The following is a 26,581-nucleotide window of genomic DNA, read 5'->3' on the forward strand; positions in this document are numbered from 1 at the left end:
AATATGATGAATGTGGAAAACCTTCAACCACAATGTGTACCTTCAGCAGAGGAATATTGGAGAGAAACCCTAGGCATATAATTAGGCAGGAAAGTCTTTAGCAAAGGCACTTGCCTTACTCAGCTCTATAATGTTGGCAAGTCTTCAGGCATGTGGGAAGTGTGACTTAGAATAAAAGGTGGTAGCATTATTGGAAAGCGTCTGGATTTGGACTCAGAGAGCCTAGGCTGAAACTCTTACACCTGGGTAACCCTGAATAAGTCGATTAACCTCTCTGGGCTTCCGTTTCTTTATCTGTAAAATGAAAGGATAGACTAGATGGTCTCTAAGACCCTTCTGGCTCTAAGTCTATGGCTCTACAGTCCAGAGGCAGGATGTATTACTGAAGGGGAATTTCAAATATCCAGACATCTGCAGATGCCAAAAGCAGAGCAGATGATTTCCTGCTATGACCCAATGATGACTTCGTTCTCTGAAAGGCGGAGGAGCGAACAAGGCAAACTTATTCAGGATCAGATTCTCACCAAGTAGGAGAACCTGGTTACTACAGCGGAAACGATGAGCATTGGGGGGAAAGGACAACTTCTTCCTGGCTTTTGTGAGAGGCAGAAAGAAAAGCAAGCACCCTAGATTTGGAGGGAATAAATTTCAAAGAGGTCAAAGGAAGGCTAGGAAGGATCCCATGGACTAAAATTCTTCAGGGGAACTCAAAGAAGGGTAGGAATCTATAATATTAATGAGATAAGAAGATCTTTTCTACCCATTAACAGGCCTCATTAGGGGAGCGACTTGCCTAAGGAGGAGTTTGTTTAGGGGAAGGCTTGTTTGTAAGAAGGCTTCCACACCTTTTGGTACTAAGTTGATTAGGCACTAAGTCCCAAGAGTTGTGACGCCTTTTGGCTATGAGACAAGTATATATACTGAGTTGGTATTTTACTGTGGGGGTTCACTTATGAGAAGGACCGTTTGCTTTCCTGGTCGAGACTCTGAGTGGCCTTATGTTCAGATCCCCCGATTGCTCAGACATTAAGGCTATCTCAATCCAGTGGGGTACGTAAAGTGTATAGCAGTACTGCTTTGATTCAGGCAGTCAGAGCCCTGTCTGTTGGTCTTTGTTATTTTCTGTTTGTATTTTCTCTGAGGTTCAAGGTACTGACTTTTCCCCTGAACTAGTGAATGTAATTAAAGAAGATTCTTGACTCCTTTAAAGTTGCTTTCCTTAAAGAAAAGCAGATCCAAGAACCTGTGCTAGCAGATCATCCTGGGTGCACTAGGGTGCTTCCTGATACACAAGCTCATGAGAATAAAACTCTAAAGACAAAAAGAAGGAATTCCCGATGAGAAAAAACAGGATCTGTCAGAACAGAGTGTGTATACACAGGGAACTTAGTGTTTTCTCAAACTATACTGTGGAAAAGAAAAGGACCAGAAAAGGAACAGGACCCAGTTCAGAGCAGATGGGTCACTAACAGAATGAACGAAGACAGAGCTGCTTAAATAATAAGACAGAGCTTATTATTGGCTTCTGTTTTCTTGGTCAAGGAGAATCAATAACCTTTGGATGGAAAGGACAGAACAAAAACACAAAATGGCTAATATGGAGAAGATACCCAAGATACAGAAGACAGTAAAAAAGCAGCTGTCGTGTCCTAGATGAATTCAAGTCACCTGACCACTCCACGGCTACATGCCTTGCAGCGTCTGAAGATGAAAGCTGCAGATCGTCCTTTAGGCAAGGAAGACACACACTGCTGATTAAGAACTGCAGCATGAAACACAGATGATCAGAGCTGGACAAAGAGCTGGCCCTGCCACAGTGAGGCAAAAACAACACAGGGAAGAGGGAGATGCCTCAGAGCTACATCTTCAGACACTAAGAGACATGGGATTACTGAGACATTGTCAGTGATGTCTGAAAGAGTGCAAGAAATGGGAGAGACCTCAATGAATTTGACTTCCAAGACTTGGGAAAAAAAGTTGGTGAGCATTGAGAAAAGGACACTGGAAGTACTTCAAGAACAGGTCATGTCAGACTAAATTCATTTCCCTTTTTTCACAGGGTTATTTAAGCTCAGGCCATCAGGGGAATGCTGGCGTTATTCTTTTCCCAGATTACAGCAAGGTCTCTGATAGAGCTACTCTGTATTATTCTTCTGTATTAGATAATAATGCAATTAGATAAATTCAGAACTGGTTGGAGGGCTGGAATCCAAAAGCAACTACTAATGGTTCAATGTCAAGTTGGCAGGAGGTCTCTAGTGGAATGCTTCATTCAGAGATCTGTGTAAAGGATCACCAGCACAATGCTTAAAGTACAGAGGTTGTAGTTAAGGGAAAACAGACCATACCCAATCTGTTGTCAGGATCTTGCTGTCTCTACCTTCATAACAGCTTTTCCATTATATCCCTTCTCTCTAATGGCACAGCTACCACCCTAATGCAGACCTCACTACCTCTCACCTGGACTTCTACAATGGCCTTCTAGCTGGTCTTACCCTGCCTCAAGTCACTCCCCAGTCCACTAACTCCATTCACCACTCAGCTGCCAAAATGATCTTCCTAAATTGTACATCTGACCATACCATTTCCCTTCAACAAACTCCAGTGGCTCCCTAGGACAGGATCAAATATAAAATTCTTTGTTTGGCATTTCTAGCCTGGCTTCTTCCTACTTTCCTAGTCTTCTTACACTGTTCCCCTCAATATATGAAACTGGACTATAATCCAGTCACACTAAGGCTTACCCGCAGTTCCTCACATACATCTCCTGACTCCCTGTCTAGAACTGTTCCTTCTCTTCAACTTCAGCTCCCAGCTCCCCCAAGTTCCTTTAATCAACCAATCAGACATTGGCTTGACCAAAATTTAGCTCAAATACTCCATTCTGCAGGACTTTCCTGGTTCTCTCACCACCTCCTACCTTTCCAGTCTTCTCCCATCCTGCTCCCCCAATGTATTCTTCAGTCCAGTGACTCTGGCCTCCTGGCTGTTCCTCTGACATGACCCTCCCCTTCCTGATCACAGGCATTTTCACTGACTGGACTCATGTCCCATTCCCATCTCTCTTCCTCTCTGGCTTCCTCCAGATCCCAGCTAACATCTCACTTTCTACAAGTTTTTCCTTATGCCCCTTAACGTGCACCCCTTCCCTCTACTGATTGTCTTGCTTGTCCTGTAGTTTGTCTGCGCGCAGTTGGTTGCACACTGAATCCCATATTAGACTGTGAAGGCACAGACTGTCTTTGCCTGGCACACAGCAGGTACTTAATAAATGCTTGTTGCCCACCACGGTTTGGGAAGGAGGAGTGGGAGGGGGAGGAGCAGGCACCAGGCTTCAGCAATGGGCACTGATGACAGTCCTAAAGTCTTTCAGTCCTTCAGTCTTGGCATCTTCTTATAAACTGTCCTCCTGTTCAGCCTTCTTTACTCTACCTTTCCCAGTGTTAAGATATTGGGACCCGGGATAACTATGGCCAGTATAACCCATAGTTCTACATCTCTCTCCCCTGGCATATAGACAACCTCATCCAAAACGTTAGTGCCAGGATGTTCCTGGCCTTAGCACTGCCCCCGCAGAGCCATACTGGCCAGACCAATGCAGGGGTGGAAGCTCGGGCCTGGCTTGGAGCGCCAAAAAGAATGAGTAAGAAGCTTGGGCCAAGCTGCCCCAAGCATCTGTTACCTGCCAAGTAATCTGGCTAGATCAGAGGGATTCATCACCATGGAGGAGGCCACATCAAGTACTAAAGCATGAAGGGGCTGCTGTCTACACCAGTGTAAAGGAGCGTTCATAGTATAAAGTCTCAGATTTTTAAAAATATGTTGGATACAGGGTCAGGGCACTGGGATTCATCTGCTATGTCAGAAATTTGATAGTTGTGTTAGGCAAGTCTCATCACCTTTCAGAGATTCATAAAAATGGGAAAGGGTCCCACAAGTGCAAAAATATTTATAGCAGCACTCTTTGTGGTGGTCAAAAACTGGAAATCAAGGGGATGCCCATCAATTGGGGAAAGATTGAACAAGTTGTGGTATATGAATGTGATGGAGTACTATTGTGCTATAAGAAGTGATGAACAGGAAGACTTCAGAAAGGCCTGGAAAGACTTATATGATCTGATGCTGAGCAAAAAGAGTGGAACCAGGAGAAGAACTTTGTACACAGCAACCACCACAGTGTGTGAGAATTTTTTCTGGTAGACTTAGAACTTCATTGCAATGCAAGGACTCAAAAAAATCCCAAAGGTCTTTTAAGGCAAAATGCCTTCCACATCCAGAGAAAGAACTATGGAATTCAATCACAGAATGCAGCAAATCATTTTTTTTGCATGATGTTTTGGTTTGTTATATGATTTCTCCCATTCATTTTAATTCTTCTATACAACATGACTATGGTGAAAATGTATTTAATAGGAACGTATGTATAGAATTTATATAAAATTTATGCTTTCTCAGGGAGGGAGGGAGGAGAAAAAAATCTAAGTTAGAGGGTAGTGACTGTAGAACACTGAAAATAAATTAAAAATAAAAATAAAATGGAGGTAGTAGTGCTGGCAACCATCTCCCAGGATGGTTGTGGGAAGAGGGAGAATGTAGAAGGAAACAAGTATTAAGTACCTACCAAGTGCTAAGCACTGTGCCAAGCACTTTACAGATATCTTACCTGACCCTTAAAACTACTCTGAGAAGGATACTATTATTATGAGGAAACTGAGAAAGACATAAGTGACTTTGCCAAGAGTCACACAACTAGTAAGTGTCAGAGATAGTAAGTACCTTCGGCACTCAGAGAAAGCTCAAGTAACAAGAACTGGAAGAGTCAAGAAAGCTTTATGAAAGAATTATGTGCATTAGCATATGTGCGATATACAGGATTTGAGAATAAGAATCCATTAGTAAGCTCCTTGAGGCCAGGGGCTGTTTTTTGCTTCTCTGATTGGCAACTAAGTACCTAATAAATGCTTTTCATTCATTCATTTATTCAAATACCATCAATAATAACTGAGGAAGATACAAAGAGGACATCCCAAAAGTCTTGGTGCAGTCTTAAACTCTATTAGCTTATTTATGCTTGTGCACCAGGACTTCTGGGACACACCATACAAGCCATTAAAGCTTAACACTGCACTAAGACTCTGGGGACTCTCTGTACAGGTCAAGAAACAGGGGATGCAGTGTCAAGACAAAGCTTTGAGCAGGCAAACAGAGCTGACAGCCTCCCACTACCTGAGCTAGGTTCTCCAGACTTGCTACTGCTTTCTAAGCAGAACCACCAACATGTGCCATTCCCCTCCCACAACACTGCACCTCTCATCTCCATGCCTTGGTACAGGCTGTCCCATGCCAGGAACACCCACCTCTTGTCACCTCTGTCTCTAGTTTCTTCCAAAGCTCAGTCCAGGCTCCACCACCTAAGTAAGGCCTTTCCTGACCCCAAGCCTCCCACCAAAAAATTAGATTGTATTTATTTGTATATACCTGTATGTTCCCTCGACTCTGACAGAACATAAGCCCCTTGAGGGCAGGGTCCATTTTATTTTTGTCTGTTTCCCCACTGTCTAACACATGGTAGGCCTTAATAAATGCTCAGTGGAGCACAGACAAAAAGGAATTTCCCCTATACAGGCCATGTGTATACCTGGAAGGAAGGAACGAAGGAAGGAAGGAAGGAGGAAAGAAAGAGAAACAAACAAACAAACCAACAAACAAACAAAGCCAGCAAGCCAGCATACCCCAAGTTAACTGGGTAGCTTCCTTTTAAGACAAGAAGAGAGAGAAGGAGAGGACAAGCTGAGCTAACTGGCTGAGTCCCCATTCAGGCAGCTCTACTCACAGGTCATGTTTGTCCTTCACTTTCCAAGAGGACCATGACATCAGGGAGACGATGACATGACTTGCAGTTGACCTGGATTTGAGTGAGGAAGGAACGTGCAAGGCCTCACTTTCTCCTCCAGAACCACCTGGGTCCAGACATTCATCAAGACAACTAGCGATGGCCCAGGACTGACTGATTTCCTTCTTTCTTTCAGCCTTACGTTACCTCACCTGATATTCAAAACAGTCCTCTGAGGTAGGTGATATTGTTATCCCCACTTTACAGATGAGGAAAATGAGGCAAAGAGGTTGAGTGATTTGCCCAGGATCCCAGTCAGGCAGTGTCTGGGGCAGCATTCAAATGCAAGTCTTTCTGACCCCAAGTCCAGTGCTTTACTTACTGTATACCCTAGCTCCAACTAGAGGCCAGATTTCCCTGAGGGGTTAATCCTCTCTACTACCTGCAAGTGCCCAACATCTGTTAATGCGATCTCCCATTGAGGGTCCCCAGCAAAATGCAAACTTCTGAAAGACAAATTCTATTTCCTTGGTTTTTAAATGACCCGCACACAGCATAGTGCCTTGTCCAAAGGAGGTATCTAGTAAATGCTGGTAGATTTGAGCTGAAGAGACAGGTGGCAGAGTGAAGCAAAGGCTTTTATCATTGAGTAATTTTAAGATCAGATGTCTGTGCATTTAAAACAAACCGCATCAAGAAGGGAAAAGGAAAGGAAATCTTAAAGAGGGAAAGGATTAGGAGACTGGAGGAGGGGGTAAGTACAGAGCACTGGGTGAGGGAATGAAAGTCCCTGGACCACAGAGAGGGAAAACTTCAGGTCTTTATTCTCCCTCCCCTTTGGTTTCCTTGGTATGCCCATCAACTATGGACGATTCTGAGACAGAGTCCATAGACTTGCCTGGACCGCCTGAGTGCCCAAGAGGGCCAGGCCACAGACAAGTTAAGAGCCCTCCACCTAGCCTGTCTCTTTTTGCAGATGAACAGAAATGTCCAGGGAAGTCCAGTCACTTGCCTGAGTTCACACAGCTATGAAATGAAAGAACCAAGATTGAAAACAAGGCCCTCAAGGCTCCATGCCCAGGGCTATCTCCCCTGTACTATGAAACAGCTTTAGAAACAAGAAGACACAACACTTCCTTTGGTATCAGAGGGATGTTGGAGGGCAGAGAGGACCAAAAAGCAAAAGACAGCAGAAGATATATGCTCTTAGGAAAGAAACAGCAAAGTCCTGGGGAAAGGCACCTTCAAAATCATGCTCAGGACACAGACCCAGGACCAGCCTATGACCAAGCAGTTGAACAAGTGCTCACAGGTTCCCCTCACTCACCTGGACAAGAGCCTATCAGGCCTTCTCTCTCCAGCATGCATGGTGCTTCCCCTCGCTCCAACCTGGAGATCACTTCCGGTTTGATAACCTGAAGCTCTGCTCATGAGAAAGAAACGGAAAAATGCTGGGGACAGAGAACTGCCAGAAACTCCCTCCCAGGGACTTTCTCTTCATGTAAGCAAGGTCCAGGAAGCAACCCCAGGGCCCCGGAGGGGCACTCTGTACTCTGTTCTGTACCATGTACCCGGGTGTTCCCAAACAGGTGGATGACCTGCATAGGGTGGATTTGGGTTCACTAAGGACTTCATCTGTCATTCTCCCTGCTAGCAGATGGGGAGTCATGACATGGCATGGACAGTGCCGCCTTCAGACCAACAAACCAAGGGCCGGGGATTCCTAACTGTACAAAACAAAACCCTTTCACAAGTACATGGAGCAGAATTCACACTATCTCTTGGCCTGAATGAAGCTACGACATCTCTCAACCCCAGTATGCCATGTCAAATTCAGCTAAAGACAGAAGAAACCCTAAGGCCTTTAAGGACAGTGAGAACACAAAGAAACCCCAATGGACAGATTACCCATCAAAGGAAAAAGAGGTCCTCACCCAAGGAGACCAGGTTTCTGTAGTTCTCCAGCATCACATCCCTGTACAAGTCCCTCTGAGAAGGGTCCAGCTGCCCCCACTCCCCCTGGGTGAAGTCCACGGAGACATCCTTGAAGGTCATTGATTTCTGAAACAATGAACACATTTCTGCTGACCCAGGGATCCTCCTGGCACATGGCCTTAGAAGGGAGGCAATCTTGGCAGGACATATGAGGAGGGGCCCACACAGCTCACAGCCAGCAGCAGTGCATGCTCATCTCCACTGGTTTCCAGGGATGTACCTCACACTCCACACTCACCTTTATAATCCAGGAGCCAGTGGCCCAGTCATCCTTGTTTCCAATCTTGGAGCTCTGCCACACTTTTCCCCTTCCTCTTCATCCTCTCCTCTCACATCCTCACTGCCCTGGCTTAGAATCTCATCACCTCTCATTCACATGACTACAATCTCATCCATCTCCTCAATCCCATCTCCAAACAGTGGCCAAAATCATCTCCCTGGGGGAAGGTCTGCTCCCACCACTACCCTGCTCAAACCTCTCCAGTGGCTTCCTACCATCTCAAGAATAAAATGCAAATGCCATACTCTGATGTCAAAAGCCCTCAACCATCCAGCCCCAGAAAGGTCCTATCACCCAATGTTCCTACCAAGGAACCACTCCTCCAAGTGGTTCTCCAAACCAGCTTTCCATCTCGAGTTGCAGGCCTCTACACCCTCTATCTCCTGGCTCAGGGATGCCCATTCTCACCTCAGTCTTTATCTTCCCCTAAGGTTCAATTCAGGTGCAGAGACTTTCCTGATTGGCACAATTATGACTAGGTCATGGGGTGTAGGAATGCATACCTAGCTTCTTTAAGCTACCTTGTATTTGCTTATCTGTGTATATGCTCATGAATGAAAGAAGAATGAATGAGTGAATATTGAGCACTTACTACGTGTCATGCTATTGCTAGAGATACACGTGCAAAGAGACATCACATGGAAGGGACTGGGAGCTATGGAAGGACATTATGGTTTGGAAAGAGCATGAGCTGTAGCAAGCGCAGCCACAGGGGAGAGGAATGGCCCTTTCTAAGAGCCAGATCAGAGATGACTTGAGAGAAGGAAAGGCCCACATTCTGAAGAGTGGCGACATTTCTGGTGAGAAAAAGGAAGAGATATCCCAACTCACCTGGGACTTGGCAGTGAGAAACCGAGACATCATTCCCTCCTCTTCTTCCATGTTTGTTCCTTGGAAAACAGCACAGTCTGGAGGACAGAGGGACACAAGAGGAGAACAGAGTCACCAAGAAGTCGGAAGCATGACTCTCCACCAGGGTAACCAGCCCCCCACCCACCTGGCTAAGACTACTATGATCCCTACAGACCCACCGGCCAACAGAAGCCCAGAAATGCTACAACGTTCCACCTCCTTTTAGGACAGTAATAGCTCACATGTACAAGGGGCTTACCAACTGCTTTATTTATTGTAAACAAACCCACAGAAGGCAGGTTTAGAGCTGGAAGACATCTTAAAGATCCTCCAATCCAAACCCTTCATTGTACACATGAGAAAACAGTCCTAGGCAGGTTGCAAAAAGACAGACTCCAAAGTCAGTGCGCTTCACACCATGGCACCATTCTGTGAAGGAGTGAGGAGATGCAGTGCAGAGAGCACAGGGCCTGGAGTCAGCTTCAGACACAGTTTAGCTGGAAGACTGACCCTGGTAATTCTCCCTTTTTTTCTCAAGCACTAGAAGCAGGTCCTCTACACCCTTCCCCCTTCCCCAAAAGTAGGTCTTTCCATGTAGACTCAGCTCTTCCGAATCAGTCTCCAGGCTCTGTCCTAGAGATCTGCTGAAAGGCCTCTCAGGTCAGGTAGGTCTCCTCCCAGGACAGATCCCTACTAACCAAGAAGGCCCTCCACTCCCCTCATCTCCCCTCAGAGCTGGGGGCTCAGGAGCAAAGTCATTTTACTTCACTGTCTTCACTGGCAGGCTCAGCTCTATCTCCACAGATCCTCTGGTATTCCAGGCTGGGACCTTGTAGACTCTACTGAAGGCTGCTGGACAACAGACACAGAGAAGACTGAGTTAACAGAAGGGGCTCAGTAGTCTCAGACACAGATTCCCATTTCAGGGCCCTCTGGAGATAGTGAAAGACCATACCAATGGGAATAGGATAGCTTTTATTCAGTCATTCAACAAACATTTAATGCACTCACTATGAACAAGGCTTTATGAAAACAAGCCTTTTCTCAGATACAAGCCATGGGCCCTGATTCAATGAGTTTAGAAGTAGCAAGGTATCAGTGGGTAGAGCAACAGATTTGGAGCCAGAAAAACCTGAGTTCAAATCCAGCCTCAGACACTTATACTAGCTGTGAGGCCCTTAACTTTTCTCAGCCTCAAGTTTCCTCATCTGTAAAAGGCGGATGGGATGACAGCGCCTGCTTCCCAAGGTAGTTGTAAGGATCAAATGAAAGACTATTTGTAAAGCGTTTTGCAAACTTTAAAGCGCCATATAAATGCCAACTATTACCATTACCATCTAGCACGGGGTGGACAAGCATGGGGTCTCTAAGTATACAGAGCTACCATTTCCATCAGACTACACAAACAGACCTGGGACATATCTGCATCTGTGTTGTTAATGTGGCTGAGCTCACCATCAAAGAGCCGAAGAAAGCAAGCGTGAGGGAGAAACCATCTAGGAAGAGAAGAGGTGAGAGCCATTAAGAGGCCAATAACATAGGAAGTCTACCAGACCATGGAGAACACAGAGGAGTGCAGCAATTAAGGGGACAGAAAAAAGCCACTGCAAATGAAGGGAGACTTTTGGGTCCTGGGAGTAACACAATGGTGGACTACATGTTTTCTCCAATCCCTCCATCTCTCCAACTTCTCCAAAAGAGAAATTATGCACCAAAGAAAATGCAACTTCAGCTGTCTCCATGGGTGGAAACATCCAGAATCCAAAATCTAATTCAAGTCATCTCCCAGTATGGGAGGAAGCTGAGAGATCCACAATCAGAGGAGAAGGAGTCATAAAGTGAGTGATAAGGAAAATGGGGAGGAGGGGGGGATGACTGAAATTACTAAAGAATTCTGCAAGAAACCTCAAAGACCTTGAACATACATGAATCAACAGGAAATACGGTCTCCAAACCTAGTAAATAACTGCAGGAATCTAGGAAGAGATGCAAAATAAAGGATAACGATACAACATTTGAGGAAACAGAGGAGCCTGTGGACAATGAGAACCTGAAATCACAACATGAAAATTTATTGGTCATTTAAAAGAGAAATGAGAATCATGAGAGAATTTAAGTCCTGCACAGTAAAAATAATAAGCCGAACAGAAAACTTGGATCTGCACCAGCAAATCTCACCAAAGAAACGAGAGGACAAGAGACTGGGAATGCAAACATGCAGAAGTAAAGGACAAATTAGAAGAGGAGAAACAAACAAACAAAAAATTTAAGGAAAACATGCTCATCACACAAGCAAAATATATACACCTTGAAGACAGGCTACAGAGAGACAACAAAAGGATCACAAATATCCCAGAATCACACAACAGGATAAAAAAAAACCTTAACACTATAATGAAGGAGATAATAAAAAAGAACAGCCCAGAATTTCTAAACCTAGAAAATGAAATTCTCCAGGGGGCAGAGCCAAGATGGCAGAGTACAATCAGGGACCTGCTACAGCTCTCCCTGCAACCCCTCAAAAGACCTGTAAAAAATGGCTCTAAACACATTCTAGAGCAGTAGAAGTCATGAAACAACAGAACTGAAGCAAATTTCCAGCCCAAAACAATCTGGAAAATCACCTGGAAAGGTCTATTTGCACTGGGTTGGGACCAGAGTGCAGTTCACCGATCACCTCCTGAAAGAGATCCCAAAAGGAAAACTCCCAGGAACACATAATGGTTAAAATCAACAATTCAATCCAGAAACAAGTTCTTCAAGCAATCAAGAGAAAGGCTTTCAAATAAAAAGGAAAGGGCATTCCTATAATGCAGTACTATTTCTGTATGAGAAAAAGGATAGTGGGAAGGAATGAAAAGGAGGGAATGAAAGAAATGTGTGCTGAAGAGCACTGAAGATCAGGATGCAACCCAGGGGGTAACTACCTTGAAAACTGGAGCTTAACCATACAGGAAAAAAGATGGACATTCAGTAACAAAGAGGAGTTTGAAACATTTTTTGAAAGGAAGCCAGGACTGGAGACAATGTTTGCCTCTCAAACCCTCTAAAGCACACAAGCACGGGAGGATGGCAATGCTAACAGTGACATGAGACCAAGAAGAGCTTTCCTTCTAAATGTACACAAGGAGACAGGGGTGAAGGTGGAAGTCTAGTGGAGCTGCCAGTGAAGAGGCCACCAGCAGGTTATATGGACAGAACCTGGTGACACTCTGCCTACAGAAGAATCAGTGCTTTTTGGGGAGTCTTCATTGCAACATATGAGGGTGCATATTGGGGGCAGAGAAGCCAGGAGATAAAAGAAGAGTGATGCACCAGCGTCGCATCAAAGACTGGCGATGGGGAAAACGTGATCTCTGTAGTCTCAGGAAGAAAATGGGTAAGGAGGAGGAAAGAAAGGCTGAAAATGGTAGAGGAGAAGGAGGAGGCCTCACTTTGGAGGCGAGAGGGGGTCCTACCAATGAATGTTCCTAAGGGAGAAGAGAGGAGGAGAATCTTATAGTGGAAGAGACTTAAGGAACTTAGTGCTTGAAAAGTTTGTCTTGAGAGGAAGGGAGTTGGAATCCCTGAGGGCAGCTGACACCTGAGAAGTGGGACAGCATGAACACAGGGAGATTTCCAGGTAAATGGAGAAAAAAAAAAGAATCAAGAGAGGAAAGCTCAAAAAATCAGGGATGTAGTAAAGAAGGGGTCTTAGCATGGGGCAATGTCCTCTCTGTGAGAGGCATGATAGAAAAGGGAAATCCACGTGGCAGAGCCTGGAGGGGAGAGCCTGGACGAATATTTGGGAGGCTTTAATTGCATAAAGTAAACAGAGAAAAAAGAGAGACCAGATAATTATAGGGGTCATGAATCAGAGAATGAGGGTGTTGAGTGAAGAATGAAAGAAAGGTATTTTAGAAAGGGGCACAAAAAATGAAATGAAAACTAAGGAACAGGACTAACCAATGGGGAGGAGATGAAATTAACTTGACTGAGAAAGGAAAAGAGGAGGAAACATCATATAACCAGATTAAAATAGGAGATAAAAAAGAACAAAACCCTAAAGGGAAAGGGGCATCAAAGAAGCAGGGACCAAGACGAGGGGCAGGAAGCTCATGGGAACAGGGGTACCCTAAGGAAGATAAAGTAACTGAATCAGTGTAGTGCTCTGACTCCAGCAGAAGAGGAAACCTGAAACTGAAAAGCTTGGGCACAGACAACACTAACGCAGCGCAGATAAGAAGGGAAGTGGGCAAATGGGAGAAAATCTTTCTATCAAACTTCTTTGATAAGGGCTTGTTAGCCAAGATACATAAACAATAAATATACATGTGACTAATAGCTATTCCACAAGAGATAAATGATCAAAGGACATGAACAAGGCATGTTCATGAAAGACAGAGACAAAGTATTCCCAACCATATGAAAAAAAAATGCTCCAAGTCACTAATAATGAGAAATACAAAAATCAACACGATGCAGAGGTTTCACAAAAATGGCAACCTTCAAAGTTGGAGGGGCTGTGGAAAGACAGGTACACGAATACATCGTCGGTGGAGCTGTGAAATGGCATAGCTGTTCAGGAAAGCAACTTGGAGGTATGCAAATACAGTGACTAAAATGTCCACATCCTTTGAACCAGAAACTCCTATACTGAGCTTAAACCCCGAGGAAGTCATCGATAAGAAAAAAGTCCCCATAAACTCCAAAATATTTATAGAAAAAGTTTTTGTCATAGCTAAGAATTGGAAACAATGTCGATGCCCATCAGTTGGGGAATGGCTAAACCAAGTGTGCTTCATGAATGTACTGGAACATGACTGTGCTCTAAGAATAAGCGTGTGGAATGAACAGAGAAGCATGGAAAGATCCACAGGAACCGATGCAGAGGGAAGTCAGCAAAGTGAGAAAACAAAAAACAAAGTGACTACAGCATGTAAAGGGCAAGTGCACACCAAAAAAGTCAAAAGTAAACATAAAATTATAAAGAGTGAGTGGATGAAAGGCCACCCCAACCTAGCTCTTCATGGAGGTGGCAGATGCAAAATTGTTATTCACTGAACATTTTTGGACTTTTTCAATGCCTCCATCAGTTGTGCTGAAACCACCCCCTTTTTTTCCTCTCCAAAAAATACTATTTATCACAGAGGTGGCTCTCTGAGAGGGGATATGGTGAGGGATACATGAGATACTATGGTGATATAAGAAACAGAAAATGTCAGTGAAAGGTTATTTAAATTTTTACAAGCAATAAACAGAAGGAAATCATAAAGCTTTCAAGGGATTGTGAGTTAATCTTTGTTCTAAATAAAACTGTCCTGGAAACTAAAAAGAAAATAAGAAAGGAAGAAGTTCTAACTACGTGCCAGGCAGTGTGCTAAGCATCTTACAAATATTATTTCATTATAAAGAGGAAGTAGATTCCAAGAGCCAACAGACAAACATAATGACAGTTAACATTTTTGTAGCAAGGTTTGTAAATGCCCTTTACATTTCTACTATCCTTGGGGCTTCACTACAACCCTGTGAGAGAGCTGCTATTATACCCTTTTTACAGATGAAGTAGTATTCTCAACAGACCATCATCAATCAATGTTGAGGCCACTGACCTCAGGCTGAAGTCAATCTCTCCTTACCTGAACTTCCAACTGAAGAAGAGGTTTTGAGGGCCATTAGGCTCCTTTCATGTGGCAAAGCACCTGGTGCTGATTCTATTCCAGCTGAGATTTACAAGGTAAGGGGACCATTGCTCCTACAAAAGCTAACTGAAATTTTCCAGGTTATATGGAAAGAGGAGGTTATGCCCCAGGAGTTCAAGGATGTCTCCATTGTCCATCTCTATAAAGGTAAAGGGGGCAGCAATCACAGGGGAATCTCTCTTAGTCATTGCTGGCAAAATTCTTGCTAAAGTCCTTCTTAATAGGCTGATCCTTCACCTGGAAGATGGTCATATACCTGAGAGCCAGCGGGGCCTCAGAAAGGACCAAGGAAGAGTCGATATGGTGTTTGTTGCCTGACAACTCCAGGAGAGATGCCAGGAGCAGAACAGAGGTTTGTACACAACATCTGTAGATCGAAGGCCTCTGACACTGTTAGTCATGAGGGATTATGGAAAATTATGTCAAAATGTGGCTGCCCAGAGAAGTTCATCAGTACTGTATGTCAATTCCATGATGGCATGTTTGCCCAACTTCTAGATAATGGACAAAGCTGTCTTGCCTTCCCAGTCACCAATGGAGTGAAACAGGGCTATGTGCTTGCTCCTAGGCTTTTTAGCATGATGTTTTCAGCCATGTTGACCAATGCTTTCAATGAAGATGAACCATCGAGGTCGTCTACCCATACTGATAGTAAGTTCTTCAATTTGAAAAGGCTACAAGCCAAGACCAAAGTGAAGGGAGTGTTGGTGCATGATTTTCTGTTTGCAGATGATTGTGCACTCAGTGCAGCCTCTGAAGGGTGAGATGTAACAAAGTATGGATCAATTCTCTGCTGCCTGTGCTCATTTTGGCCTAATAATCAACACCAAGAAAACGCAGGTGCTCCATCAGCCACCACCACACCATCTATACATGAAACCATAGGTTACAACAAATGGAGAAGTTTTGAATGCTGTGGATAAGTTCACTTACCTTGGTAGTGTACTTTCCAGGGATGTACACATTGACAATGAGGTTGATGCAGGCGTTGCCAGAGCTAGCTCAGTGTTTGGGTGGCTCTGAAGAAAAGTTTGGGAGAGAAGAGGTATTAGACTGACTACCAAACTGAAGGTCTACAAAGCCACTTTGCTGACCTCATTGTTATATGCTTGTGAAACATGGACAGTCTACCAGCGCCTTGCCAGGAAACAGAATCGCTTCCATCTGAACTGTCTTGGGAAGATTCTGAGGATCACCTGGCAGGATAAAGTACCAGACATTGAAGTCCTTGCTCAAGCTGAACTGCCAAGCATTCAAACTATGCTTTGGAAAGCGCAACTCCAATGGGCTGGCCACACTGTTCTAATGCAAAATGTACATTTGCCAAAAAGACTATTTTATGGAGAACTCACATGGGGCAGGCGATCACATGGTGGTCAGAAGAAGCGATACAAGGACACTCCCAAGATCTCTCTCAAGAACTATGGATTTGATTGTGCAATGTGGGAGACACTGGCACAAGACCACTCAGCATGGCTTGCCCACATCAGAAAGGGGGCTGTGCTCTATGAGCAAAGCAGAATTGAAACAGCACAAAGGAAACATAAGATGTGCAAATCTGGAGTAACCACCCCAAACATTCACATGGACTATCTGTGTCCAACCTGTGGTAGACCATTCTGAGCTTGTATTGGTCTGATCAGCCATAGTCGGACACACTGAAACTTCACTTTATCATGGTGATGTCATTTTGTTCCTCTTTGAGAACGAAGGATGACAACAACCCAACACAACCCAACCCAACACATGAAGACTGTGAAGTGACTTGAACAGGGTCACACAGCTAGTAAATGTCTGAACTCAGGATGCTCTGACTCCTGGTCTATTACCACTATCCACTGCAATATCTAACTGCTGGATTTGAATTCGGATCCATCCATCTGCAAGCTTGAGGTTTAAAAACACCTTGTCACCTCAGCACTTCTAAGAAAGAGGAGAAAATGGTCACTGGCATGAGCCTGGGCAGTAGGGATTGGGGAGCCCAGTAAAGCCTCATCAGAAGGAGCAGGGAGCAGCACAGCTATGCTTCATGAGGTGCCTTGCCCTGTGCCGCCTGTTCCCACACCAACTGCACTGTCCATTCGTCTTCTGCCAAATACTGCTAGCTCTCTGCTGGCCATTCCCTCACCTCCTAGAGGTCCACTCCTGAGTGCCCCAATCCCCAAATGTCTTCACACTCTACCCAAGTCCCAGTATTCACTCCTCAGCTTCCTGGCCTCAGGATTTTCTGCCATTTTTCCTAACTTACAACTCACCTCTTCCTAGCACTTTGGGGATGGGAACTATACCTATTATTTCATTGACATAAGGAAGACCCAGAAGAGGAAACTGCCTGGTCCAATGCAGGCTGCAGAACTGCCTAGACAGAGGTGTCAAACTCTGGCCACAACACACCTGAGCGAGGCCAGATAACTGGGGAATACTTAACAACATAAAAATATCACAGACTATATATAATGTTCATGTGATTTCTAAGTCAATATCTGGCCCTCAAGGATCCTTAGGTTCTGTTCAGCGGCCATCTCTGAGTTTGATACCACTGACCCAAGACTTACCCAGGGCCACACAGCCAGGTGTCAGAGGCAAAACTTGGACTCAGGTCCTCCTGCCTCTCTAGTTACTATGCCATGCTGCCTCTCCTTCCCAACACTTCAAGCTTCAGGGAAAAAAAGCTGTTTTCTCACAACTCTGTGAAAGAGGACAGGCAGGTACAGGATGTCACTCCCCCTTGGCAGAACAGGAAATGGGGCCCTAAATGGCCCCATCTCCCGAGAGCTCCGGGGGCCACAGCTGCCCACCCTCATTAAACAGAGATCCACGACGGGGTCATCACCAAGCTATGTTCCAGATGGGGTTCCGAGGCAGCACGCTGCCCTGCGGACACGAGGCAGAAGCGCCTACAACAACCCTGGCAGTGCCCAGCAGTCACACCTCCCCTCTCCAGGGGTAGGCCACGCACCCCTTCCAGACTCGGGCCGGGCCGGGCCCGCAGCGATGCCCCTCCGAGGGCAGGTACACACACACGCCTCCCCAGCCCCCCCTCTCTACCCTCAGGGTCCCCTGGCACACAGAGGAGGGGGCAGGACGATGTGGGGGCCGGACGGGGGACCCTGGGCCAGCTGCCTCGGTGTCCCCATCTACACTGGCTAAGCGTGGGTCCCTGCGGGGGCTCGTGCCCACAGCCCACAGACACGCGGACGCGCGACAGGCAGAGCCCCCGGGAGGGCACGTCCCACTGCGGCCTCGCTTCCTTGTACCCACCCTGGGGGGCTCTAGGGGGTGGGGACGGCTGTCCGGCAGGGCCCCGTTAGACCCGGGGTGGGGGTGGGGGGCTCGGAAGGGGAGATCAGCGGAGGGGGCGGGGGAGGGCCCCCCTACACAGCTCCGCGGTCCGGGATGGGAGGGGCCCGAGACCACCCCCGCGGGGCCGCGCGCCCACGCCCCCCCGGGTCTCCCCGCGTATCCGTGGGGGGGCGCAGGGTTCAAATGGCGGGGAGTGTTTATAACGATGCGGGCGACCTCGGGGCCTCCAGCACAAGGCCCCCTGCTTCCGGGGCCACGCGTGCGCACACCCACGCACACGCCCTTCAGCCCCCCCAACCCCCCAGGGCTCGGCGGGCGGGCCGAGGCACACTCACCCGCCGGGCCACCGGCACGCGCGCCCCGCGGCCCACGCGCGCCCCTCCCCCTTGCACACTCACGCAGAGACCGCCGCGCACACCCAGGCGCACACGCGCACGCTGACACGCGCACGCATCACGCACGCTCACACTCACCCGCTCCGGAAAGCTCGGAGCAGCCAGCCCGACCAGGGCTCCCAGGGCTGTGGCCCCACCCACCGCCCCTGCGCCTGCGCGGAATTGCCCTGCGAACTACAAGCCCCAGAATGCACCGTGCTCAGCGCCCGGCATGGGGGCGGGAGGAGGGACCTGAAAGAAAGAAGCAATGGGGGCGGGGAGAGAGGGTCGGGCTGGAAGGGGCGGGGCTGGAAGGCGGGCCCTCCCTGGGAGGGGTGGGATCGAAGTGAGGAAGCCGACCGTAAGCACTTATTAAACACCCCCTGTATACTAGGCACTGTACCGGGAGCTGGGGACACCGACATAAGGGAGGTGGGTCCTGCCCTCAAGGAGCTTCCGACAATAGGAAACATTGTTCCCGTTCTGTCCGGGCTCGCAGCACTGTCCGTCCGTCCATCCTGCGCCCTCCGCCCCTCCCAGCACCCTCTTTCCGTGGCCTCTCGGAGGGCTTCAGCTCCAGCTTCCACACTGATGCCCTCCTCCGGCCGTCCAAGGACTCGCCAAAGTCTCCTCCAGCACCGCCACCGGCAGACCCCGATCCAGCCGCGCAGCCGCCGCACGAAGCGTCGCTGCTGTCCGTGGGCTGTCCACGTTCGCGCGGCCTTTCCTTCCACGGAGCAAGTCAGGCTTTCATGATGTCTGCGCCCAAGAAGCCCACCGCTTCCCTCTCTCCTCCCTGTCTTGGCCGGGAAATGATGGGACCAGGTGCCAAGATCCAAGGGTTTTGTTACAAGTCAGCTTTTACACGCTCCTCTTTTTCCTCCGCCTTAATTCTTCACTTAATATGCGCAAACAAATTTTGGGATATGCGTGCATCTGCCAGGCTAGATCCAGCAAAAGTGTGTGTGTCTGTCTGTCTGTCTGGTATTAGGGGGAGCTGGAAAGCTTTCAGGTGGCACTGGAGCTGAGCTTTGAAGGGACTAGGGATACTAAGAGATGGGGAGGAAGACAGGGCACAGGAAATGTGAAGGCACCAGGACTTGAGATAAGCTTGCTGGAGAAGGACTGGCTGGGAGCTGAGGAAATTGGCTTGGGGAAGGATTTGATCCAACAAACCTGCCCTCCAGATTAGCTTAAATGCCACTGAAAGATACAATCCATGAAGCCAGAAGGGTAGACAGAAGGTAGTTAGAGTTTGAAAAGAATAATGCGAACGGTGGAAGTCTGCAGAGGTAACACACAAGTGAGCACTGAAGGAAGACGGAGTGACAGTGGACTGATGGAGGATGAAAAGAAAGAAGTATGTTGGAAGTACAAGGGGAAGGGATGGAAAGGGAGGTAGTTATTGCCAATTCTAAAGCTAAGGACAGTCTGATTCCACATGCTTCTAAGCATCAGAAAATCTGAACATGCTGGTGCCTCCTTCATCTGGGAATTTGCAGGACCCTGGCAAGAGGACTCCCATAGTCACGAAATGTCGGAAACCCTGGAAGAGATTGTGGAGAACATTCCGTCCATGACTAACTTGCCCAAGATCTCATAAGGGCAGAGATTGGAATTAAAGACCAAAAGATCCAAGTAGGAATGGTGCCTTAACAACATTTTCCACCATACTGCCCTCAAATGTTAGAGCATATGCTCCCATGTCCCATGGTACACTAAAGGTGCAATCACTAATTCCTTCCCAGGTGAGATGATGACTGAACCAACCTAAGGGCTGATGCCCTGGCCCCCATCTTGTTTCAAGCTATCAGAGTTTGTCTTACTTAGGCAAGCTTATGCCTGAGATGGGACTATAGTTATCCCTTCCACTTTGAGAGGGTTAAGGGCATGGCACCTCCAGTGATCTGGGAAATGCACATAAAATTTTTTTGCCCTTCACACCAGAGAAGTCTGTGACGATTAAAAAGATTGGAGAGACATACTTTCTGTGTAATTTAATCATTTTTTTAAATAAGGCCAGCAAGTTATTAATAAAAAGATAAGTCATTTGGCCGTCTCTCTTAGATCAAAGACTCCTGATAGTGGTGGGGTCACAGTGATACACCCTTTGAAGAGTAGGTGTTCCTGAGGAATGGGAATCAACTTGATTGGTTAACACAATGGTGGCCTATAGTAAAATGAAGGTCTTGGGGTATGTGACTCAGGTCACTCAAATCTTGATCAAAAGAGCCCTCAATTTCCATATTCATCTTGATAATAAGGAGAATCACCCTTTCCCCAGACCTGTCTGAGCAAACACAATGAGCAGGTTAGCCCTAACTTAGAATTTCTTTCACTGTTTGATTAGGTCTTGACCTGGGTAAATCTCTAAGCAAGATTTCCCACACTGGTTAGTTTTGAGATGAGAAAATAGAAAAGAGGACAAACCTTGCTTGTACAATAACTATTTATTAAATATAAGAGAAAAATATTCATTTCTCACAAGTCTGGTTTCTTTTTCTTATTATTTTATGGGGTATTTACAATACCTTTTTGTAAAATTTGGGTTAAGTATTTCTTCATAGGCTCTGTGTCCTCTGCAGCTTCTGCAAAATTCCCGCAAAATTCTCATTTAATTTCTTATGCCAACCTGTAATATACTGAAACTGCAGTGGGGAAAGTCACAGTATGGAAGGGCTAACTGTCTTTGCCTTTTGTGTCTTACTTCCTTGGTCCAGGGCCCTTACAGAAAAGTCACAGCTATGCATTTCCCACTGGCAGTAGTGATGATGCGAGCAAGAGAAGGAAATGTCCATACTGAGCAGATCAATTGCCACCAGGAGCCAATGCCTATGCAGCAACTGTAGTAGACTAGAGCCAGTGGAAAAGGAAGAAAAAGAAACCACCAGAGAGATTAAGTTTAATATTTGATTGTACAATACTTGTTAGATAACATTGGCTTCTACTAGACTATGTGATTGTAAGAAGAGACAGACAAGATATGAGAGTGACAAAGGCAATGTGTGGTGCACAGTGCTGGACTGATCATAGACTTATCCTTTCCAACCTAAATATTCACACTCATCAAAAGTGCCACCCCCAAGGCAAAATGACTACCAGAAGAATTAATGTTAACAAATTAAGAGTTCTTCTCTGAGTGTGAACAGTTTGTTGCTGACTTGGAGGGAAAGTTGAGCCAACACACAGTTGGCAACAGTGGAGCAGAAAAGGAGTGGGCAGCTTTCAGAGACTTGGTGTACAGCACTGCATTTGGTCCTCTAGGTCAGAACACTCACAAATACCAAGACTGGTTTGATTAAAATGATGAGAAAATTCAGAAACTGCTAAATGAAAAATGATAACTCCACAGGATTTACCAGCAGGATCGTTCATCCACCTCTAAGAAGGCAACATTTAATTCCATCAAAAGCAAAGAACAAGCAAAGCTTAGAGAGATGCAAGATTCCTGGCTCAGTAAGAAGGCAGATGAAATTCACTTTTATGCTGATAGTAACAATCCAAAGCACTTTTATGATTCCCTGAAAGCTATTTATGGACCAAAAACCTATAAGGCATCACAACTACTAGTGCTGATGAAGCTACATTGATTAGTGATACGGACATGCATGATCCTAAAGAGATGGGTTGAATACTTCCACAGTGTTGTCAACAGACCATCAACAATCGATGTTGAGGCCAATGACCTCAGGTTGAAGACAATCCCTCCTTATTTGAACTTCCAAATGAAGACGAGGTTTTGAGGGCTATTAGGCTCCTTTCATGTGGCAAAGCACTTGGTGCTGATTCTATTCCAGCTGAGATTTACAAGGTAGGGGAACCATTGCTCATACAAAAGCTGACTGAAATTTTTCAAGTTATATGACAAAAGGAGGTTATCCCCCAAGAGTTCAAAGATGCCTCCACTGTCCATCTCTATAAGGGCAAAGGGAATAGATGGTCCTCCAACAATCACAGGGGGATCTCTCTCTTACTCACTGTTGGCAAATTTTTGCTAGAGTCCTCCTCAGTAGGCTGATCCTTCACCTGGAAGATGGTCATATACCTGAGAGCCAGTGTGGCTTCAGGAAGGGCTGAGGAACACTCGATATGGTGCTTGCTGCCTGACAACTCCAGGAGAAATGCCAGGAGCAGAACAGAGGTTTGTACACAACGTTTGTAGATCTGACCAAGGCCTGTGACACTGTTAGTCCTGAGAGCTTATGGAAAATTATGTGAAAATCTGGTTGCCTGGAGAAGTTCATAAGCATTGAACATCAATTTCATGATCATATATTTGCCCGGGTTCAGGACAATGCTCTCATGCCTTCCCAGTCACCAATGGAGTGAAACAGGGCTGTGTGCTTGCTCCTAGGCTTTTTAGCATGATGTTTTCAGTCATGTTGACAAATGCTTTCAATGAAGATGAACATGGCATCAAAGTCAACTACTGTACTGAAGACAAGTTCTTCAATCTGAAAAGGCTACAAGCCAAGACCAAAGTGGAGGGAGTGTTGGTATGATTTTCTCTTTTCAGATGACTGTGCTCTCAATGCAGCCTCTGAAGCTGAGATGCAACAAAGTATGGATCAATTCTCTGCTGCCTGTGCCCATTTTGGCCTAATAATTAACACCAAGAAAACACAAGTGCTCCATCAGTCACCACCACACCATCCATACGTGGAACCATCAGTTATAACGTATGGAGAAGTTTCGAATGCCGTGGATAAGTTCACTTACCTTGGTAGTGTACTTTCCAGGGATGTACACATTGACAATGATGAATCTGACAATGTATGCATTGCCAGAGCTAGCTGTGTTTGGGAGGCTCCAAAGAAAAGTTTGGGAAAGAAGAAGTATTAGACTGACTACCAAACTGAAGGTCTACCGAGTTGTTGTGCTGATCTCATTGTTATATGCTTGTGAAACATGGACAGTCTACCAGTGCCATGCCAGGAAACTGAATCACTTCCATTTGAACTGTCTTAGGAAGATTCTGAGGATCACCTAGCAGCATAAAGTACCAGACAATGAAGTCCTTGCTCAAGCTGAACTGCAAGTATTCAAACTATGCTTCAGAGAGCACAACTCCAATGGGCTGGCCACACTGTTCAAATGCAAAATGTACACTTGCCAGAAAGACTATTTTATGAAGAACTTGCATGAGGCAGACGATCACATGGTGGCCAGAAGAAGCGATACAAGGACACTCTCAAGAACTTTGGATTTGACTGTGCAACATGGGAGACACTGGCACAGGACTGCTCAGCATGGTATGCCCACATAAGAAAGGGTGATATGCTCTATGAGCAAAGCAGAATTGATACAGCACAAAGTAAATGCAGGATGCGCAAATTTGGGATATCCACCCCAAATATTCATATGGACTATCTGCCCAACCTGTGGTAGAGTATTCCGAGCTCATATTGGTCTGATCAGCCACAGGTGGACAGACTGAAATTTCACTTTATCATGGTGATGTCATTTTGGTTCTCTTCAAAGACAAAGGACAACAACAACATAAACTGTCCTAGCCACCCAATCTTTGATCCTTCTTTTCTTCCCAATGTAATTTTTAAAACCCCTTTCTGTAGTCCTTTGCATCTCCTGCCAGCCTCAGCCCATTCTGGGATTTGGCATTCCTGACATGATTTTTACAGAACTGTGTCAGGCTCTTATTACCTTCATCCTGTTACTTGGCTTGTTTCCGATCTTTGTACATTTCTTTTATAAATCTGTTGGTTGATGTGTTCTCTGTGCATTCACATGCATCATGCCCCTGTAGCTGTCCATTCCTGAAACTTCCCTCAAGTTTGTGGGAGCTTGTCCACTCATCTCTGCAGCTTGGTCAACTTACAATATCTCTTTGTGAGATCAAAGGAAAAAAAAAAGGATCTTTTTGGACAAAATTATTTATAGCAGCTCTTTTTGTGGTGGCAAACTGAGGGGATGCCAATTAACTGCAGAATTGCTGAGCAAGTTGTGGTCTAGGATTGTAACGGAGTACTACTGTGCCATAAGAAATGATGAGCAGGATACTTTCAGAAAAACTCGAGAAGTTAAATGAACTGATGCAAAGTGATATGAGCAGAACCAGAACACTGTACATAATAACAGCAATACTGTATAATGATCAATTGTCAATAACTTACCTATTCTCAAGACAATTCTGAAAGACTTACAATGAGAAATGCTACCCACTTCCAGAAAAAGAACTGATGCAGTCTGAACGCAGACTAAAGTATACTTTCTTTTTATTTTGTTATTCTTGGGTTTTTTTGGTCTGTGTTTTCTTTTGTAGCATGGCTAATATGGAAATGGTTTGCATGACTATACATGTGCAATCTATATCAAATTACTTGCCTTCTAAAGAAGGGGAGAGAGGAGGGAGAAAATTTGGAACTCCAATTTTTTAAATAGGTGTTAAAATGTTTTGTTTACATGTAATTAAGGAAAAAGTTTAAAAAAAAAAAAAGGAATCACTTCCCCCCCACCCCCATCCCCCAAAGGAATATCTGGCCCCATTCTCCCATTGCTGAATTCCCAAGTTGTATCTAAAGCCTCCATTTTGTGCACGACTCCAGGCCAGCCTTCCTTCCCCTCCCAGCACATCCATATTATTTGGCCTTTCCATTTGGCCTTGTTGCCATGAATGCAACAAGATCTTGAACCCATCTTTATGTGCTTTCTCTCCCAATTATGTGATTTCCTACAAGGGAGGCACCGTCTTGATTGTCCATTTGTATTACCCGGAGCTTAGCATAGTCCTTAGGGACACAGTAAACAAATGCTTTTCCCTTTCATTTCGGGGGTAGAAATGTTATGAATGTTGGGGGAAAACTGACCACCAGGCAGGATGTCTTGCTACATTAAATATAAAAAACCCAAATGTAAGTTAATGATTCAATACATAGTGATGCTACCATCCAGAGTTGGGGTGTGAGTTTGGAAGATTCATAACCTCAATTATGGCAGTGAAGCTATGGAATAATTAGGCTCTGAAGAATTACCATCATTATAAAACTTGTTCATCATTCATAACGCCAACTTCATATTATATGTGGCTCAACCTAGGCCATGTTCTTCCTTAATAGAGTATGTTAAAGGGAATATAGAATTTAGAACTGGAACGATCCACTAATTCCACCCTCTCATTTCATAGAAAAAGAAACCTGAGCTGAGAGAACTTCTTTGAGCAAGGGGTAGTACAGAAAAGAGGCAGGATTCAAACCCAGCACTTCTGAACCCAAACTGAATATTTTTTCCACTGTACTAATTCATTAGAGGGTCCAGAGTGGTCAGGAGTACCACATGAGAACCTATGTTCCAATAATGCCTTCTAGAAGGTGAGATAATATTAGAATGGAATTAGAAGAAAAAAAGATACACAGTAGATTTTCCCTAGAGTCCGTGCTTTTCCGATTCTACAACCACCACAAACAAACTACTCAACAAAAAAAAAAAATTACATTTTTAAAGTGCTTTATTTAGGGTTTGCAAAGAGCTTTCCTCACAACAATCCTGTGAAGTAGATAGTGCAAATATTTGTATCCTCATTTTACAGAGAGGAAAATGGAGTACCTTATTTGAGCAAAGTGATTTGTTTGCTCACTGTCACAGAACCAAGACTCAAAGTCAAGTTTATTGACTCCAAGTCCAGGGCTCTTCACATTAAAACAGCATTGTTTCCTCAAACAGATGTGTCACAATTGCACTCACCAATTTAAAATGTAATTGGGAAATGTTTAACAAAATAAATAAAAATACAATATAGGTACTGTTAATTTATCGTTTTCTACGTCAATATGCAGCCAACAGAGATCTGTTTCTATTTGAGTTTGATGCCACTGTCCTAAACCATAAATTTTAACTAAAGTTACCCCAAATGTTAGAGCTTTTAGCATTAGATATCCTAAAATACTAAAGTATGCCCTAAAACTACACCACAGCTTTGCATGTGGTCTGCACTGTAAAAAGGTGAGTTCAGAGGGAGTAATCACAAGGTAGACTGTGCTAATATATAATATAATCTATACTAATGACCACTTCCCTAGGCAAGGGTTCAGTGCTTTATTAGAGTATGAATCAAGGAAGTGTTCATGCCATTGGCCAAAGTACATGCTTTTGAACATGAAGAGTGGGCCAGCGTAAGTAATACCCTTTCTCAACTGTAGTTTTAATGATCTGGTTAACTTCAGTGATGCTATCTGCAAAAAGAGTTATGTCTGGCCTCTTCATTATTAAGTGCTTTTTAAAAACTGTTCCCATGCATTATTCCTATAGG

General features: G+C 45.2%; 1 protein-coding gene across 1 annotated transcript in view; it reads right to left on the bottom strand.

Annotated features, from left to right (window-relative positions):
* The window catches only part of LOC140507319 (uncharacterized), a 58,182-nt gene that overhangs the window by 8,067 nt on the left and 23,534 nt on the right, over positions 1-26,581 (bottom strand). Inside the window, exons 7-14 of the mRNA XM_072615433.1 lie at positions 18,722-19,045; positions 18,280-18,491; positions 17,601-18,226; positions 10,372-10,456; positions 9,659-9,683; positions 8,940-9,016; positions 7,768-7,894; positions 7,161-7,256 (exon numbers count right to left, since the gene is read on the bottom strand). Coding sequence (XP_072471534.1) covers positions 7,161-7,256; positions 7,768-7,894; positions 8,940-9,016; positions 9,659-9,683; positions 10,372-10,456; positions 17,601-18,226; positions 18,280-18,491; positions 18,722-19,045 — 1,572 coding nt within the window. The remainder of the gene's footprint in view (positions 1-7,160; positions 7,257-7,767; positions 7,895-8,939; positions 9,017-9,658; positions 9,684-10,371; positions 10,457-17,600; positions 18,227-18,279; positions 18,492-18,721; positions 19,046-26,581) is intronic.

This window comes from Notamacropus eugenii, chromosome 5 (assembly GCF_028372415.1).
Source record: "Notamacropus eugenii isolate mMacEug1 chromosome 5, mMacEug1.pri_v2, whole genome shotgun sequence".
Lineage (NCBI taxonomy): Eukaryota > Metazoa > Chordata > Mammalia > Diprotodontia > Macropodidae > Notamacropus > Notamacropus eugenii.